Consider the following 16,370-nt stretch of genomic DNA (forward strand, 5'->3'; position numbering starts at 1 on the left):
TAATAATAAATAAATATAATTATATTTTTCCACTTTTATTTTATTTCAACATTATATCATAGCACTTACGTCAACGGAAAATCTCGAGTTTATTTTATGGATTATATTTTTGTGTTCAAATAGGAACATAACATAACGTTGAACCGAGACTTAACGTTACTGGTGTCAATGTGTAACACTGAAATCTTATTGTGTAAAACTGAAATTAAAGTAATACATACAAACGCACTTTTTTTTTACTAGGTGTCGATAAAAAATATCCATAAGAAGCACATCACTATTTCAGCGGGGCTATGTTGGCAGTTTTGTACGTCATAAGTTTTGTTTTGTTGGTACCATGTGTTAGTACGCGTGTATAAAAAAAAATACGAGTATTTTTTTTCTTTTTTTTCCCATGTACTCCCGTCTCTTAAAACGTAGTGTTCTTTTCTCTATGCATATAATATTCTAGTCTATGATTATATGACATGTGTTACGTGTGTAACAATAACAATAATCCTTTCGAAATAATAAAATTGCAAAGGATTTAAAATCAAATAATGTCGTAAGTTAATTACCTAGAAAGATATACATTAAACAGAAACATTCAGTCTGAAATTTATGAATATTACAGAACGGTGCCGAAGAAACGCACAGCTGATCCTGAAAAACTTACATGGGGTACTAAAGCGTTGATATTTTTCTCCGTACATTGGAGAGGTGTTGTCGTTGTACTGGCTCCGATTATCTGCTCATTCATACTTTTCACGTATAGTCCTATTCAGGTAAGTGAATGGAAGGGTCGCTACAATTATACATAGTCCGGTATACATGGTATAACATGGTCGGTTAGGCATTTTAACTGTACAAAAATATGTGTGCAGCAACCATAACTGTTCTTTATTGTAGTACCTACTAGCTTTTTTCCGTGGATACTTTGGGAATAAAATTAGCCTACTCATAATAATACATTTGTTTTATTCCACTACAACGTGCGACGATTGATCTCTTAGGTGTGTTACTACCTAACAATGTCACCCTTTGTATATTTTATTTTATTCAATAAAAATATGATGAGTGAAGTCACCATGGCCATCTTAATTTGGTTGCATATTCCTAGCCTGCTAACTTCACGCAGTTTGACCTCTTTTCTCTCCCTTCACCATGAAGTTGTTATTCCAGAAAGCTCAATGGTGTGCGTACTGCCTGCTCATAATGGCAGTCTACTGGGTGACGGAGTGCATCCCGCTGCCGGTGACGGCGTTCTTGCCCATCATCATATTCCCGCTGACGAACATCATGGACACCGCTACTGTGTGCAAGTTCTATTTGAATGTATGCTGTATTTTCTGCTTCTTCGTAGCGTGGCTAGTGTCAGTCTTTTTCAGAGTTACAGTTATAAAAACTGATGAATAAAGATAAGTGGAGTAAATTATTAAGAATAGATAGATACCTATAGATACATGGGTGAAAGATTTAAATAAGTCACATTAAAAGATTTCATGAAAGCATTGGCCATTGATATTTTCTTGGGCCTTTACAACCTGAGGCTGCTCACGAGTTAGTTATCGACGTCGATAAGTTAAATGCGCGTTCCACCAATCACAGCGCCGTATTTATATCGAATCGTGATATAGTGATACGTTTATCTACGTCGATAACGAACCCGTTTAGCGACAGGTGCTTCTGTCACACCGTACTTAAGCTAATATTACCTTTTTTTTCTTCTAGGATACACTATTTATGTTCATAGGCAGTATGATACTAGCTTATTCAATAGAACAGAGTGGCCTGCATATGCGGATAGCCCTCGGAGCCATTAGATGTATCGGGTACTCACATTATAAGTACGTACTGATATAGGTATACTTGTTTGTATGTTCAGTTATCTTACAATGTTCTTGTTGTGTCTTCTAACATGCAGACATGCGTGCCTTTGAAGTGTTTCATTTTACTTTTCGGATATCGCGCGAGACAGAATAGATTTTTATTCTGTCTGATTTTACTTGGATTTTACGGGATACAATCAATCTGTCAAACATATAGGAATCTGAAAAAAATAATATGTATTCCAGGCTGTTGCTCGCCATATGTCTAGTGACGATGATTATATCGATGTGGATCACCAATACGGCGGCCACGGTGATGGTGGTGCCTATTGTGTTCGCGTTACTCAAAGTTTTCGAAGACGTAAGTTTCTAAATTTAATCTCGCTAAAACAAAAGAATAGGTTTTGAATTAAAAATAATAGGAGCATTTTTCCTGAAATCATTTTTTTTTTGTTATGTATCTAGCCTGTCTAAAACCTTGTAAACATTGTCTAATTACCAGGTTTCAGACAGGCTAGATATATAATAATCAATTGCTGTGTTAAATAGGCTTTTATAATTCTAATGCCTAGTTTCACCATAATTTGTTAGAATTTAGATCATTAACACTCCTGTTATATTGAAATTTCATCAGTTATACGTCATCTCCATATTAAATTCTTGACAGATGTGTCAAAAGTATACAACTAATTCCTTGTTATGATCTAACCGAGTATGGTGAAACTGGGGCTCATAATACTAATAATTTAATATTTGTAAATTGATGTTTTTTTAGCAAGGACTTATGACAATATACGAGACGACATCTCATGGTGAAAGAGTAGCGAGCGATTTAACAACGTGCTATTTTTGTAGCGTCACCTTTTCAGCTACGATAGGTAAGAATTTATAAAATCAAAGTTGTCTAAATTGTCTTTCCTTTCTTAACTCTAACTTCAATTATTGTGCTTAGCTTTAACATATCCATTATTTTGTTTATAGGAGGAATAGGAACTTTAGTAGGTACTGCAACTAATCTGGCCTTCAAAGGGTTGTTTATGGAGTAAGTGTTTCTTATTTATCTGACAGTGTACCATGGTGTTATAAATAATTATTTTATCACACACGGTGCGGCTCGCCAGTTCTGTTTCTTGAACTTACCTTGACACGCTACCGCGTGTCTAGATGATTAGTCTAACATATTTTAATATTTTCAGAGCATACAAGGAAGCGACTGTGGAGTACTTATCTTTTATTCACTTTTCTGCATTTGCAGTACCATACATGATTTTAATGGAAATTGCCTTATATTTTTATATGATCCTCGTTTATTTTGGATTCCTAAGGTGATGTTATTAAGTACGGTGAATTTAAGTAGGTTCTTACAACGTTGTAACAACGTGTTAATGTTAACTGTAGGATAAGTTTTGAAATTTTCATCAAATTCACATTATCAAATAGGTGCTTAATTATTTTATATTATTATATTCTACATAAGGCCGAAAAGTAAAGCCGCCCGCGGTGCAGTTCTGAATGATCAAGCGATACAAGCCGCTAAAAACAAGGTAGAAAGTGACTGGAAGGCTCTTGGACGAATAACTTTCTGGGAAATAGTATGTAGACATTCTTTTACCGAGCTTCTTAAGTTAAGCGTTCACTTTTCGGCATCGTAAGCAACGGACGCATCGCATTCACACAAGTGCGTCCACTTCGTCATTGCCGACGCCGTTTCTCCATGCATTTATAAAAATCCATTTGGTCCTACTGGTGCTGCTGGACTAGAGTCACCTTGATTAAAGGATAGAGCTCATCGCTCATTAGAGCCACCCAGCACCCACCCCGCACCGCCTCGTCGCACGTCGTCCACTCGTTGTCGACAGGTTGTCCACGGGTGGTCAACCAGTGGACCCCGCTGTGGCCGCTGGTGGACGCCGCATGATCTACGACTGAAGGCCGGTCATGTAGTGACCGCATACCCATACAATTTCATATAAAGACTATTATCAGCACGAGGCGAGGCGATGCGGAGTTGGAGATGGGTGGCTCTAATGAGCTATGACCTTTAGCTTGGAAGATTAATTGTCAGTAGCTGACTGCACTTTTTTAAATGTCTCAACGAGCGGTAGAATTACGACGAATGTCCAAGTTTTCACTATGTCATCACTCCAATTTAGTAGATCTGTGTTAATTTAAGTGTGTGCTTTAATTACAGATGGTTATACTATTATTCTCGTTTGCTATAGCGTTATTTTTCTGTCGCTCGCCACAAATCTTTCACGGTTGGGGCGATGCCATCCGTGATTATTTCGGCTATACAATCAAAGAAAAACCGTGAGTCAATAATTTTAATAACAGTAACGATTTTTTACCTTTATTTTTTGCTAAAAATCTAACCAACCAGGAATCACTGTCTACAGAACCTTTCGCATTGTCAATATGAAAAAACATTACCCTCCTCCTTCGTCAGTCGGGTAAAAAATTACACGGCGTACGTTAACATCGTAAAAATGTCATATTACCAAAGTACCTATATACATTTTACCTACTTATAATAAATGTTTAATGTACTTATAGAGGTATATTATTTCCAGGGTGAAAGACTCCGCTGCGGCATTCCTTGTTGGGTTTTTAATGTGTTTACTACCGTATTCTATGCAAATAATTGACAACTTTACAGCAAAATGTTAGTTTATTTTTTGATGAATTCCAATTTATACTTACGGTAACTTTTTTTCATTTCGGACCGGCACACCATCTTTGTCGATGTAGATATACTTGCTTTTACCAAAAACATTTCCAAGTTTATTTATCCATGTCATCGATAAAGGTGCAATGCAACCGGGACAGAAGTGAATATGTACCATATATATTTTCAGATCATGAGGATTTACCGAAGAAGCCGATCCGCGCTGTGTTGGACTGGAGAATCGCAAGCGCCGTCATGCCCTTCAGCTTCATGTTCTTACTTGGTGAGTAGTGAGACAAACCCGCCGCAACAATGTTGACGACCAAATGTTGTAGTGGTTAGTGACAATGGCTCTTGGGTGTTCATATGTATCTATATATGTATGTATATCAGCTGTCCAATACATATTATAAAACATATAATAATTATAGGGTTAGTTTGGGTTTGGATGGTCGTGTGTGAGATTTCCCTGTCCCACTCATATAATTTTCTAGAGGGTGGTCTTGGAAGTTATGGTAACTTTCACTGTCTAGATTCAAATATAATTATTCTTCTTACGAGACACTGGAGCGCTTTTATTGGGGCGGTGACAACCCTGGTCAAAGGATTAGCCACTGAAGCTTGTATAATTAAGTACCTACTTTATACGTCACTCGGAGAGGCTCCTTCTGTGTACTCTATACATTACATGATACTTTTATAAATGAAATTAAAAATTAAAAAGAAATAGGTACCTAGATAAATTAATTAGAAATTATAACTTTTATCTTATATATTTCAGGTGGAGGCTTCGCTTTATCCACCGCGGCCAGACCGGCTTACACAGACTTGAATGGAGAAATAGCGCAGATGCTCAACAGTTTGCGGAATCTGCCCAACTATTTTATAATATTTATCCTCATTGTAGTCACCACTTTCATTACCAACTTCGCGTCTAATGTGGCCGTCGCTAATGTCATCTGTCCTATTGCTATGCAACTGGTAAGTTACACCGGGCCGCTTCACGGGTTCGTTATCGACATCGATAAACTCGTTTTATGCAGCTGAAACCCTCTATAATTATAAGACGTAGTAAAAGAGGAAAGCAAAAACAATACGCTGAGCCTAATCTCGATTAGGCTCTTGTAATTAATAATTAATAGAAAGAAATATTAATCCAATATTTGCCGAAGCCTTTTCCTTTTTCCTTGATTGAGATAGAACAGCTGGACATGAATATCTTTTTTTCTTGTCTTATCCATTCGTTTGGATTACGACTTGTTTTAAACCAAACTTACACACTTTTCAGGCGAAAGAAATAGGTCAGAATCCCTTATGGTACAATATAGCGTGTGGCTTCTCGGCTTCATATTGCTTCCTTTTGCCAGTCGGCACGCCGGGAAACCTGATCGTACAAAGTGCAGCCAGCGTACCTGTGGGGAAAATGGTCAGTATCATGTGTATACATAATACCTTTTTTCATATTTAAAAAGTCCTCTGACACGACCCATAAGGTAAGCGTCCAGCTATCGGCACCGAACGTAATGGACCAAACGGATTTTCATAAATGGAGAAGCGCCAGCAATGCCGATGAAGTGGACGCAATTGAGAATTTCTTTACAAAGAATACTGAATGCGATGCGGCCGTTGCGTGCGATACCGACAGATGGACCAACCTTTACTTTACTTTTGTTTTATAAATAAAAAATCCAGAATAGCTTGTGTTATGGGACTTCATAAATGGAACAAGGTTTATAGTTTCATTCATGTAGTTGATCACAGCATAGAAGGCATTCTTCTTGGTGGTGTGTGGATCTCCGTGCTTGGTTGCTCAACTCATGTGATTTGTACTGTACTACCAACCTACCTACCAATTAACTTGACACTTCGCTACGCGCTGATAAGCGTAATGACGTCATCCCATTAATCCCATCGGCTCCAGTTAATTCGCAGGAGTTGTAATAATGGGAATTCAGAGGCTGATGTGCAGACGCTATTTTTTATATTGAATTAAGGAATATAAATACATTTGAAGTATAGAGGTAGTTTGGATTTAGAAATTAAAACAATAATTTATATTTACGCATATTATACGATAATTTATACATATAGCAACGATTTAAATTAAATACATTCAAATATCAAGTTAATTATCAAAATAATATGAGTATAGGTACGAACTAGAGGATAAAACGAGAGCAACTGCCTTTTGTTTATAACTTCACTTCATATAATGGAGTTAATGAAACTTTCTGTAAATTTCAGATAATAGCTGGTGCTGGGCCTACAGTATCAACAATTTTGCTGACCTGGCTGGCCATGTGTTTCTGGGCACCTGTTGTTTGGCCAGTTCTACTCACCGTGCCAGATTGGGTCAAAGCTGTATAATATTAAAAAGTGGAAATAATAAGTTTATTGTATCACTCAGAGGTATCTTATTTAGTTTTATGTTTAGCAGTGTGTAGTTTCATGGTTTGTTTAAGAAAGTGTAAATTTTAATTTTATGGTTTACTAGTAGGACATTAAGTAATAAAAAGTTCCTCAAAATTGTTATTCTTATTTATTTACCTTACTTAAAAATACTGCTGGTGTTGCAAAAGTTTTATAGTAAGGCAAAAGGGGGTGACTCGGGGGGTCATTCTGTACAACTTTGCTGTAGTAGAAGCAAATTCTTCTCCTCATAATAAAATAGTCACGAGTCCAAAAAAGTTTCTAATGAGACAAAAAATTACACTCTGAGGCACCATAGCCATATCAAACTCAATTGCTCATGTAAAGTTAGTGTGGAGTGATGAATTCTCAACATTTTACTGCACCAATGAGAAGATCCACCTTCTTATAGCTCTTACCATATACGGCTAAGACCAGTACAAAATCCACAGCAATACGCGTAATATGGTGACGAAAGTTGCACAAGTTCTCGCCTCCACTTCGACAGCCTGTCGGAGCAATTTAGAGGCAAGTTTTTTTGCAAGTTGCGGGCTGTTTTTTTTAGTTCTGAAGTTGAACGCTAAGCTTATTTACTGAAACTTGCCCGTATTCAGTTCAGTTGAGTTCAGTTGGCTCGACTCGACAATTGCCATCGGAATGAAGTTTGTAGTGAATGCTAGTGAGGGAATGATACACAGTTTAAAACAAATTTGAAAGAAATACTGAGAAATTGAATGTAAGAAACAGTCACCGCTGTTTGAACACTCCATTCATAAAAATATATTTGAAACCAACTGCAAGGGTGGGACGTGTGTTTTTAATTTCCATAGAATCCGAGAGAAAAATATACACACGAGTGCTCACATGGAGTAGTCGTAAATCGCCGTGACGTCATAATTCTGTCGACGGAGCGGCTGCTTGACTTAATGCTCAGCTGGGCCGCACCTGGACCAGGGAGGGTCACTCTAGTTTAATGAAGAAAAGCTAATTTTCCGAGCGTTTTTGTGCTGAGTAGAGACAAAAGCAGCGTGGGACGCCCTTCTGCCAGTTAGACGACGGACCTTAGGCGGGTAGCCGGTAGTGACTGGATGATAGTGTTGCCCAAATGCAAGAACAAGACGAGACTTAGCCAGTCTTGGTCTTGGTCTTGCGCCAATACACCTGGTCTTGTGCCTGTGGCCTGGTCTTCAAAGTTACAGTGGGGACCTCACATTGCCAAATTGGCTGGAAGGTTGAGCTCGGCAGCTTTTGCTGTACGGAAAATTAGACAACTGACCGACGTTGAAACCGCCAGATTAGTTTACTTTAGTTATTTCCACAGCTTATTGTCTTATGGCATTTTGCTTTGGGGTAGAGCCGCTGATATTGAGACTATATTTGTATTACAGAAAAGAGCCATCCGCTCTATATACAAACTTGGTTCCAGGGATTCATTGAGAGAACTATTTAAAGAAATTAACATCCTTACAGTTCCATGTCAGTTCATTTTTTCCAATTTAATGAATGTACGAAAGAATATTTCAACTTTTGATACAATTGGCAGTAATCATGACATTAATACTAGGAACAAGCATAAGCTGGCTTTTCCAGCGATGCGTCTGGCGAAAGTTAATAAATCGTTTTTAGGGTACTGTATTAGATTTTATAATAAGCTTCCAGCAGAAGTTGCTCAAATGCCAGAGAATAAGTTTAAGTGTTACATTAAAGAGAAACTCAGTAAAAAAGCTTATTATAAAATTGATGATTACTTAGAGGACGTTAATGCATGGCTGTGATAAGTAATTAACTCTGCTCATATTATTATAATAATTATTATTAAGCTTATATGTATTGTATACCAACTAGTTTTAAGTCTTTTTTTTGAAAAGATGGCTCAGGAGTTTCTTGCCTCCGTTCTTCTCCTTAGACAGAAAGAGCCCCCCCTTATCCGAACGGAGAGTAATTTGTAAAAATTGACGTTCATCAGAAAATTTTATATTTGTACGATGAATAAAAAATTTTGACTTTGACTTTGACTTTGACTTGGTCTTGGTCTTGGTCTTGCGCCAATACACCTGGTCTTGGTCTTGGTCTTGGTCTTGTGCTCCCAGTCTTGGTCTTGGTCTTGCAGCAAGAGTCTTGCAAGTCTTGCAATTACCTATTAGTCTATTACTATTTATTAAAGTTTACTTTTTGATTTTAACAGATATTTTTTTATTCGCTATGTTTATGGTATTAGTCGTAATGCGCATAGGTCCAGTTTTTCATTTTCTTTGATACAGTTTTTTGCATCTCATAGAATTCCTAAGCGTACTTACCTATACACCGAACTGTTACACCTAACTACTCAGTGAAATAGCGCTCTGCAAGACCGCAAGAGTCTTGCAGGCTATGTCTTGTTCTTGCTCAAGTCTTGCACGGTCAGTCTTGGTCTTGGTCTTGCTAAAAATACGCGGTCTTGTTCTTGGTCTTGGTCTTGCAAAAACGCAAGAACAAGACCAAGACTGCAAGACCAAGACTGAATTTGGGCAACACTACTGGATGAGGAAGGCCGAGGACCGAGTGTTGTGGCGCTCCAAGGGAGAGGCCTATGTCCAGCAGTAGATGATTTATGGCTGATGATGAGACGATGAGACGATGATAATGACGTAGTGCTAACACGATTGAGAGACAGCTCATGTTTGTTCAGTTTTGTTAAGCCAGAGTGACCCTCGAGTCTCGTGAAGGATTACTTCGGCTCCTCCGCCCTGGCCGGGGACGGCACACAAGCTGGTTTAAAATTAAATAGCGTATCGTGAGAAATTGCACGTTTACACGCTTAGATGGGCACCTTAAAAAATATTCGTGGCTACTCTGGCTAGCCCGGGCTAGCTTTTATAGCATTTTCAGAGGTAAGTAATAGTTTCTTTACCCAAGTAAAAAGTAATCTTATTAAGGTTCCGTTTTTTTCCTTTTGAGGCACGAGACCCTAAAAAGTAGATTGTATTTAATCTATGAAAAAGACAGGAGCCTCCGCGATCTTAACAACATTACATATATCTCAGCATATGCGGTATACTTGACCTGGTTACCTACGAAGCTTCAGAGCCTTCAGAACCAATATTTCCCGAGACCACTTCCGCTGTCATGTCGGGACCATCAGTCGAAAACTTTCCGCGTAAATTCAAAAAGTGTAAAATCACCTAAAACTTAAAAGTGGAAAAGAAAAGTAGCACACAGATGTGCTGAAGCGTTGGCTGGAGGGAAATAGAAAAGAGTTTAACTGAAAATAGGTACTTTAGTATGTATAAAAACACTGCACATGTTGGTTCTTCGTTGAATTTTGAAATGCTTCAGTTTGTAGATCTCTTTTACATAAAATAGAAGCTGTATTTTTATTATAAACTCTCTTTAGGTAAAGTTTATAATAAAAATATCCAATATCCATATTATATTCGTTACATTACATTATTCATAAAACAATAAATAAAGAATTCTATTTTTTTGTGGTCTGATATAAAACACCCGAGTGCACCTTGGTTGGCACCTGTTGATAAAACTACTACCTTAAGCGTAAAAAAATGCAAAGCCATTTGAGCTATTGAGACCATCAGTGCAGACTTAAACATAGCTAGAACCTGAAACGTGGCCGAGTTATAACTTCATTAGAATCTATTTAAAACAGAACCTATATTTGACCTTTCGTGCCGTGATGCCGTCACGATACGGTAGAAATGATGTTATTTATGCCGCCTCGGTGTCGTAGCATGGCCGCTGACATTTCATGCCCCGCTGGCCCCTGATCGATTAGAGTGCGAAGCTATGCCACTTTCACCTTGTGAGTGTGATAGTAACTATGTACGGTGTACATTTAACCAATCATATCCGTTACCACCCCCCAGTAAAACAGTTGGATATTAAAGATACAGAAACTGAAGAATACCTAAATGAATCAATAGATTAGATACACAAGCTCTGGGAAGTCTGCTGAATTTTATAGGAGTTAACTATAAAATTTAGTGAAATGTGACAATATTCTTTCTTTTTCATTGTTTACACTGTACCCAAGTACCCAGCCATGAAACTCAACTGCCTTTGGAATTCGTATGCAAATAAATCAAGTTTTATTACGAGTCCCTGTTGCAATGCAAAAATTGGGCTAAATGGAACCAAGGGTTATTATTTTCGTCGTAAATCATATTAATTGTTTTAGTAAAGGCCGTGGCTGTAAATGGGTTATGAAGATTTTTACCGAACCAGGGAGGGGAAGCAACAAAGATACTGGAACACTTCGGCTGTCCCATTTTAAAACACAGTAAAAGCCATGAGACAAAATGTTCAGGAGAGCCAAAAAACATTTTTGTCCCTTCATTTCAATGCCCTGGTAAAACTATGACAGATATCTGAACAAATGTAAGCTTAAAAGAAGCGGCAGAACCTAGGCTTTACATACAATACTATTTCATTTAAATATAACTAAAATTGTTGCTGTAATGCACAAAAGAAAACACTTACTAGGTTTTATATGGTTTTCTCACCCTAAAACCGCCCTCACTGACCATTTCAAAACCTAGTAAGAGCCATTATTGTGTAATTTAAGACAAGTTAAGTATATTGAAATTGCAATAATTGCGTAATAATTTCATTTTTTATATGTTTGGGATCCTTCACATATTATAAATCCAATTTGGCAGCACTTTTACACGACGGCACTATAAGTAATAGCTGAAATACGGGCATATTTTTATGTTTTTTTTTTGTTTTATGTAAATGAATTAAATAGCCATATTAAGAAGGCTCTAACATGAAAATTATTTATGGCTGCCTTCAATTAGACAATATTTCCTAAATTTCTATCTAAAAATCAGTTTTCTCTTATTTATAACTTGTTTTTTTTTTGGTTTATGCAAAATAGAGCTAGTAGAAAGGTTCTGACGAGAAAGGTCTCTATGGCTTTTATAAAGAAGACAAAATTTACTTATGTTCTACTTTTAATTCAACTCTCTAGGTCTCATTGGTGCAAAGATACAGGTTCTGAAATGTCTGATATTTTGTTCGAAAAAAGTGTTAGTAATAATGTATGCCATTTGTGACTTACTAAAATTAACGGACGAAAATTGTCCTTTGCTGACCATTTCAAAACCTAGTAAGCGCCATTGACCATTTTAAAACCTAGTAAGTCATTTTCACTTACTGTGTTTTAAAATGGTTGGTGGCTCTTACTATGGTTTTGAAATGGTTTTCGTGGCATTTTTGATTTCGCAGGGTGGAGTTACTAGGTTTTTAGAAATTTTATTTTCGTTTCTAAGCGGTTTTTTGATATTCTGACAATGCAGTTTTGTGCGGAATCGCCTAAAATAATATATAAATCAAAGACCCGTTTTTTTTTTAAGTTGGCGGTTACTGTGTTTTGAAATGGGACAGCCGACTTAGCAAGTTAGCACATAAATCAATTATTGTATATTACCTAAGTATTAGAATAGAATACAGCTTTTTTTTTCCTTCTTACCTCTTTTTAGATTAGAATGTATCTCTCACACCTCATTTAGAAAACGTGTCGCATTTTGGTAGAGGTGCTCCTGATAAATTTAACCTCAAAAAAATATTTAAAAAATCATATAAATCATACCTATATGTTTATAGCTCGTTTTAGGTTTTAGTTTTTGGTTACCCATATACGTTTTTATTACCGTCTCGTTTTTTTATATCTACCTATATATGTAAATATTCCTACAATATATTCCCACAAGTGAGTACTTAATAATCAGAGTAGCTACAGTAGATATTTTTATCCATCGCATACACCCACCATGCTGCTATTATATCATAAAAAAGTCTCGGCGATGATATAATAGGTTAATAAACGTAAAACCTGCCAAGAATTAACTTTTCTTTCTTTCATGGAATGGCTTAAGGAACTCTTTTATTATTTCTGCCCCGGAAAACAAAGAAAACAATATGCTTTTCAGACTGGTTATCGCTTTAATTTAGGCATCCTAATTTTGTCATCCTATTCTATTTCGAATTAGTGATGATTGTAGGTAGGAAGGATCGTAATTTTTCACTAATGAATAATATATTTTAAGTATATTTGATGAATACAAAAAACAATACTACTTTAGTTTTTTTTCGAAAAAAACTTTCATGACTAATTTTTGATTTGGCTGAAGCTTTCACTTTTGTTACCGACACGATGAGGAAAAGTCATCATCATCATCAGCCAATAATCATCTACTGCTGGACATAGCCCTCTCCTAAGGAGCGCCACAACACTCGATCCTCGGCCTTCCTCATCCAGCCACTACCGGCTACCCGCCTAAGGTCGTCGGTCCGTCCGTCAGTCGGTGAGGGCGTCCCACGTTGCGTTTGCCTCTTCGTGGTCTCCACTCGAGAACTCGAGAAGTAGTTGCTACCATGATATACGCGGCCTGTCGAATAATACTTTTAAAACGAATGGTTTTCAACGTATCATGGAGTATGACATTATCCGGTTCCATTACTGATTCGTGAGCTGGCACGCGACTCGCCAACTTGTTGCTTGAATGATGTTAATGGGGTCGCAGTTGAACCGATAACATGATCATTTGTACCGGATTACTGCACTATTGACTTTAACATAAACATTAAATATACCTAGAGTCCGCCAAAGCTAACTTGCAATGGGTAAATAAAAGATTTATGATTCATAAAATACGTACTCCTAATATTGGGAAAGCTACAAGTTAAAGAAAATATGACCCATTTTCTTTAACTTGTAGCCCTAAAATAATGTTCAATACTTGTCAACTGGCCCAAATTTTAATAGGCCAAACACGACAGTGCCAAAAATTACCAAAAAAAATGGTTGTCCTAGTGAAATTATTTTCGCATTGACACTTGTTTTTGTTGCAAAGTTAGCTTTGACAGACTCTAAAAGGCTCTTTCCTAACATTAGGAGTTTTATGTGTTTACGTTCGACAAGGATATATTATTATTTTGAAATAAAATCTCTCACTATAAACAAAAATACGTAGGTAAGTGCGGTGGCCTGCGCCTAAAAGTATACAGACGGAGTTTTTAAAATAGCGATCCCTGATGATGAAGGGACCAGCTACATCTGTTATAAATCCGGGGAAGTATTGTTTGTGATGTGTGTAGCAGTGGTGTTTATGTGGATGTGCTTGAGCAGCATGTGAGCTTGAGATCGCTATTTTGGTTCTACCTTTTTTGGCATAAGATTTATTTGCCTAATCTCGTATTGCATAGTAACGTTTGGTCAAAGTCTCGTTTCGCCGAAAATCGTATGGCATAAATCTCGTTTAGTAAAAAGTTATTTCGCATAATATTGTTTAGCCTAATAATGGTATGGCCAAATCTTGAATAGTCTAATAATGCTATGGCATAGGTTATATAAAAAGTAATAATATTCGGGTTTTAACTTGTACTTTGTATTGTTTCCTTGTATGTAGGAAACGCTCCGCTCCGCTCCGCTCCGCTCCGCTTCGCTGCGCTCCGCTTTGCTTTTAACGAAAATGTGCACCTAACACTCTCCTCCTCGCTTTGCTCGTCGTCGCACCTATCTTTAGGTTTCGATCTCATGGGGTTCAATGGCGTTTGTAATAATTGTAATGGTCATTAACCTTCGATATTTTGATAATTCAAAATCGTGATTTTCGGGATGTAGGAGAAAAATACCACTATTTTTACATTTACTACATACTTAATTATTAATATATTAATTATTAAGATAATATCAGGAGAAACAAGATTATACCTATACGAACAATTTGAGCAAACGAGACTTACGTGTTTCAAGACTATGCCAAAAGAGTTTTAGGCGAAACTATACGTATTTATGTATAAAAACCGTATTTTTATAGCACATTGAACCCGCATCAAGGGAAGCAAACTCGCGCGGCCACTTGACGACGGTCCCGCAACATTCGCAGTTTCAATAGAATGATTCATTACTTCTAATCTGTGCCGCCTTTATCTACAGATTTATACCGGCTATTTTTATTTCGTAGCATAGTATTTCATACGTTTTATGCGACATGGGGAACATAACAATAAAAAATGGGCATATTTGGTAGGTTCATATAAGTGCGGAATATTAAGTGAAAACGTTAACGGTTAAGAACTAAGTACAGAAAAACTTTAATATTTCCTTTTCACTTCCCCATGTGTAAGATTAATTTATTTTGAGAAAAAGTTAGAATCAATATCACTTTTCCCTTATCATTGAAAGGTAATAGATAGGGTAACGTAACGTACCTAGGGACATTTTCGACTACCCCAACTTTGAATGAAGCTATCGCAGCGTACAACTAAGATATTAATGTGAAATTTTCTTTATTCGGTAGGATATATAATCTATTATCACTAGTATTTGTGCTAAAGCTTTAGTGTGGTCAGATTTTATTAAATTAAGATAAAAGTAAAAATGCTTGTTTTGACTTAAGGTACGTTACACGTTTGTACCTTGGGACACTGTTTCCTATAGCTTTGTACTATGGAAAATGCAAACTTCTAAATAACGCCTTATATCTCTGTTCTTATTGATTTACTGCATCTCTCTTCTGTCTAGTTTCACTCTGGCACTAATAAGAACAGAGATATAAGGCGTTATTTAGATGTTTGCATTTTCCATAGTACAAAGCCATAGGAAACAGTGTCCCAAGGTACAAATTTAATCGTGTCCCAAGGTACAAAAAAGCAATATTTAACCAAAATTTAAATATCTTTATTTTTCATTAATAGGAATCTTTCAGATAATTGCCATGTAATAAAATTAAATAAGTGAAAAGTTATACGTGACATCCATGTTTTTATTTTGAGCATGCCTCAATGAGATAAAGCAACACAAAAAACTATACAAAAGCTACTTTTGACTCCAAAAAACTTGATATTGTCTTCACCACACACTCGATGCTGGTATGATCACGAGACTCACTAGTTTTGCCAAGCGAGTAAAATACTATGCCTAGGGTAGAGTTTTAATGTGTTCATTTAGCCGGTTTTTAAAATACAATCAATGTCCCGAGGTACAAGCGTCCCAAGGTACGTTACGTTACCCTACATTTAATTAAAAAGACACTTACTGCTCACTATTATTAAATAGAAAGCCCTTCAGATCTTTAGTTAAAACAGTAGGTATCGAAGCAAAGCGGGAGATTTAATCAGATTATCGGCTTAGTTGAGTGTCGTAGCTGATTCTATAGTCGGGCTGCCGAACCCTAATCGGAAGTTAAACTTTTAGACATTAATCCCCTCTTAACGATTGTTCTGAAGCTCGAAAAGCAATTTGCGGACCCTGGTGCCGATTTCTATACGTAGCCTCATTCCACTACTATAGCTACTTAAATAAAATATTATAGTATGTTGGTGACAAACAGTAGAGAGCCTGACTACGGTTTGTTACTTGTTTTGTTTGTCCTTAGGTACTGATTTTTTAGATTAATTACAGTTTAACTCCCGCAAAATCACCTGGGCAAAATGTTTGAATACGGTAGAATAACTAATGACTTCTATTAATTATATACCTCTAGATA

At 36.7% G+C, this 16,370-nt stretch overlaps 1 protein-coding gene across 1 annotated transcript; it reads left to right on the forward strand.

The window, feature by feature from the left end:
- The first annotated feature begins 488 nt into the window (after positions 1 to 488).
- Positions 489 to 7,000, forward strand: LOC105388379 (protein I'm not dead yet). Its single transcript, XM_038118979.2, has 15 exons — positions 489 to 544; positions 614 to 764; positions 1,162 to 1,314; positions 1,711 to 1,826; positions 2,055 to 2,169; positions 2,584 to 2,686; positions 2,790 to 2,850; positions 3,005 to 3,133; positions 3,286 to 3,400; positions 4,000 to 4,118; positions 4,379 to 4,470; positions 4,664 to 4,756; positions 5,255 to 5,454; positions 5,762 to 5,899; positions 6,718 to 7,000. Exons 1-15 carry the CDS (start codon positions 540 to 542, stop codon positions 6,838 to 6,840), a joined length of 1,713 nt encoding a protein of 570 aa, XP_037974907.1. The 5' UTR covers positions 489 to 539; the 3' UTR covers positions 6,841 to 7,000.
- Positions 7,001 to 16,370: the final 9,370 nt, after the last annotated feature.

This window comes from Plutella xylostella, chromosome 12 (assembly GCF_932276165.1).
Source record: "Plutella xylostella chromosome 12, ilPluXylo3.1, whole genome shotgun sequence".
Lineage (NCBI taxonomy): Eukaryota > Metazoa > Arthropoda > Insecta > Lepidoptera > Plutellidae > Plutella > Plutella xylostella.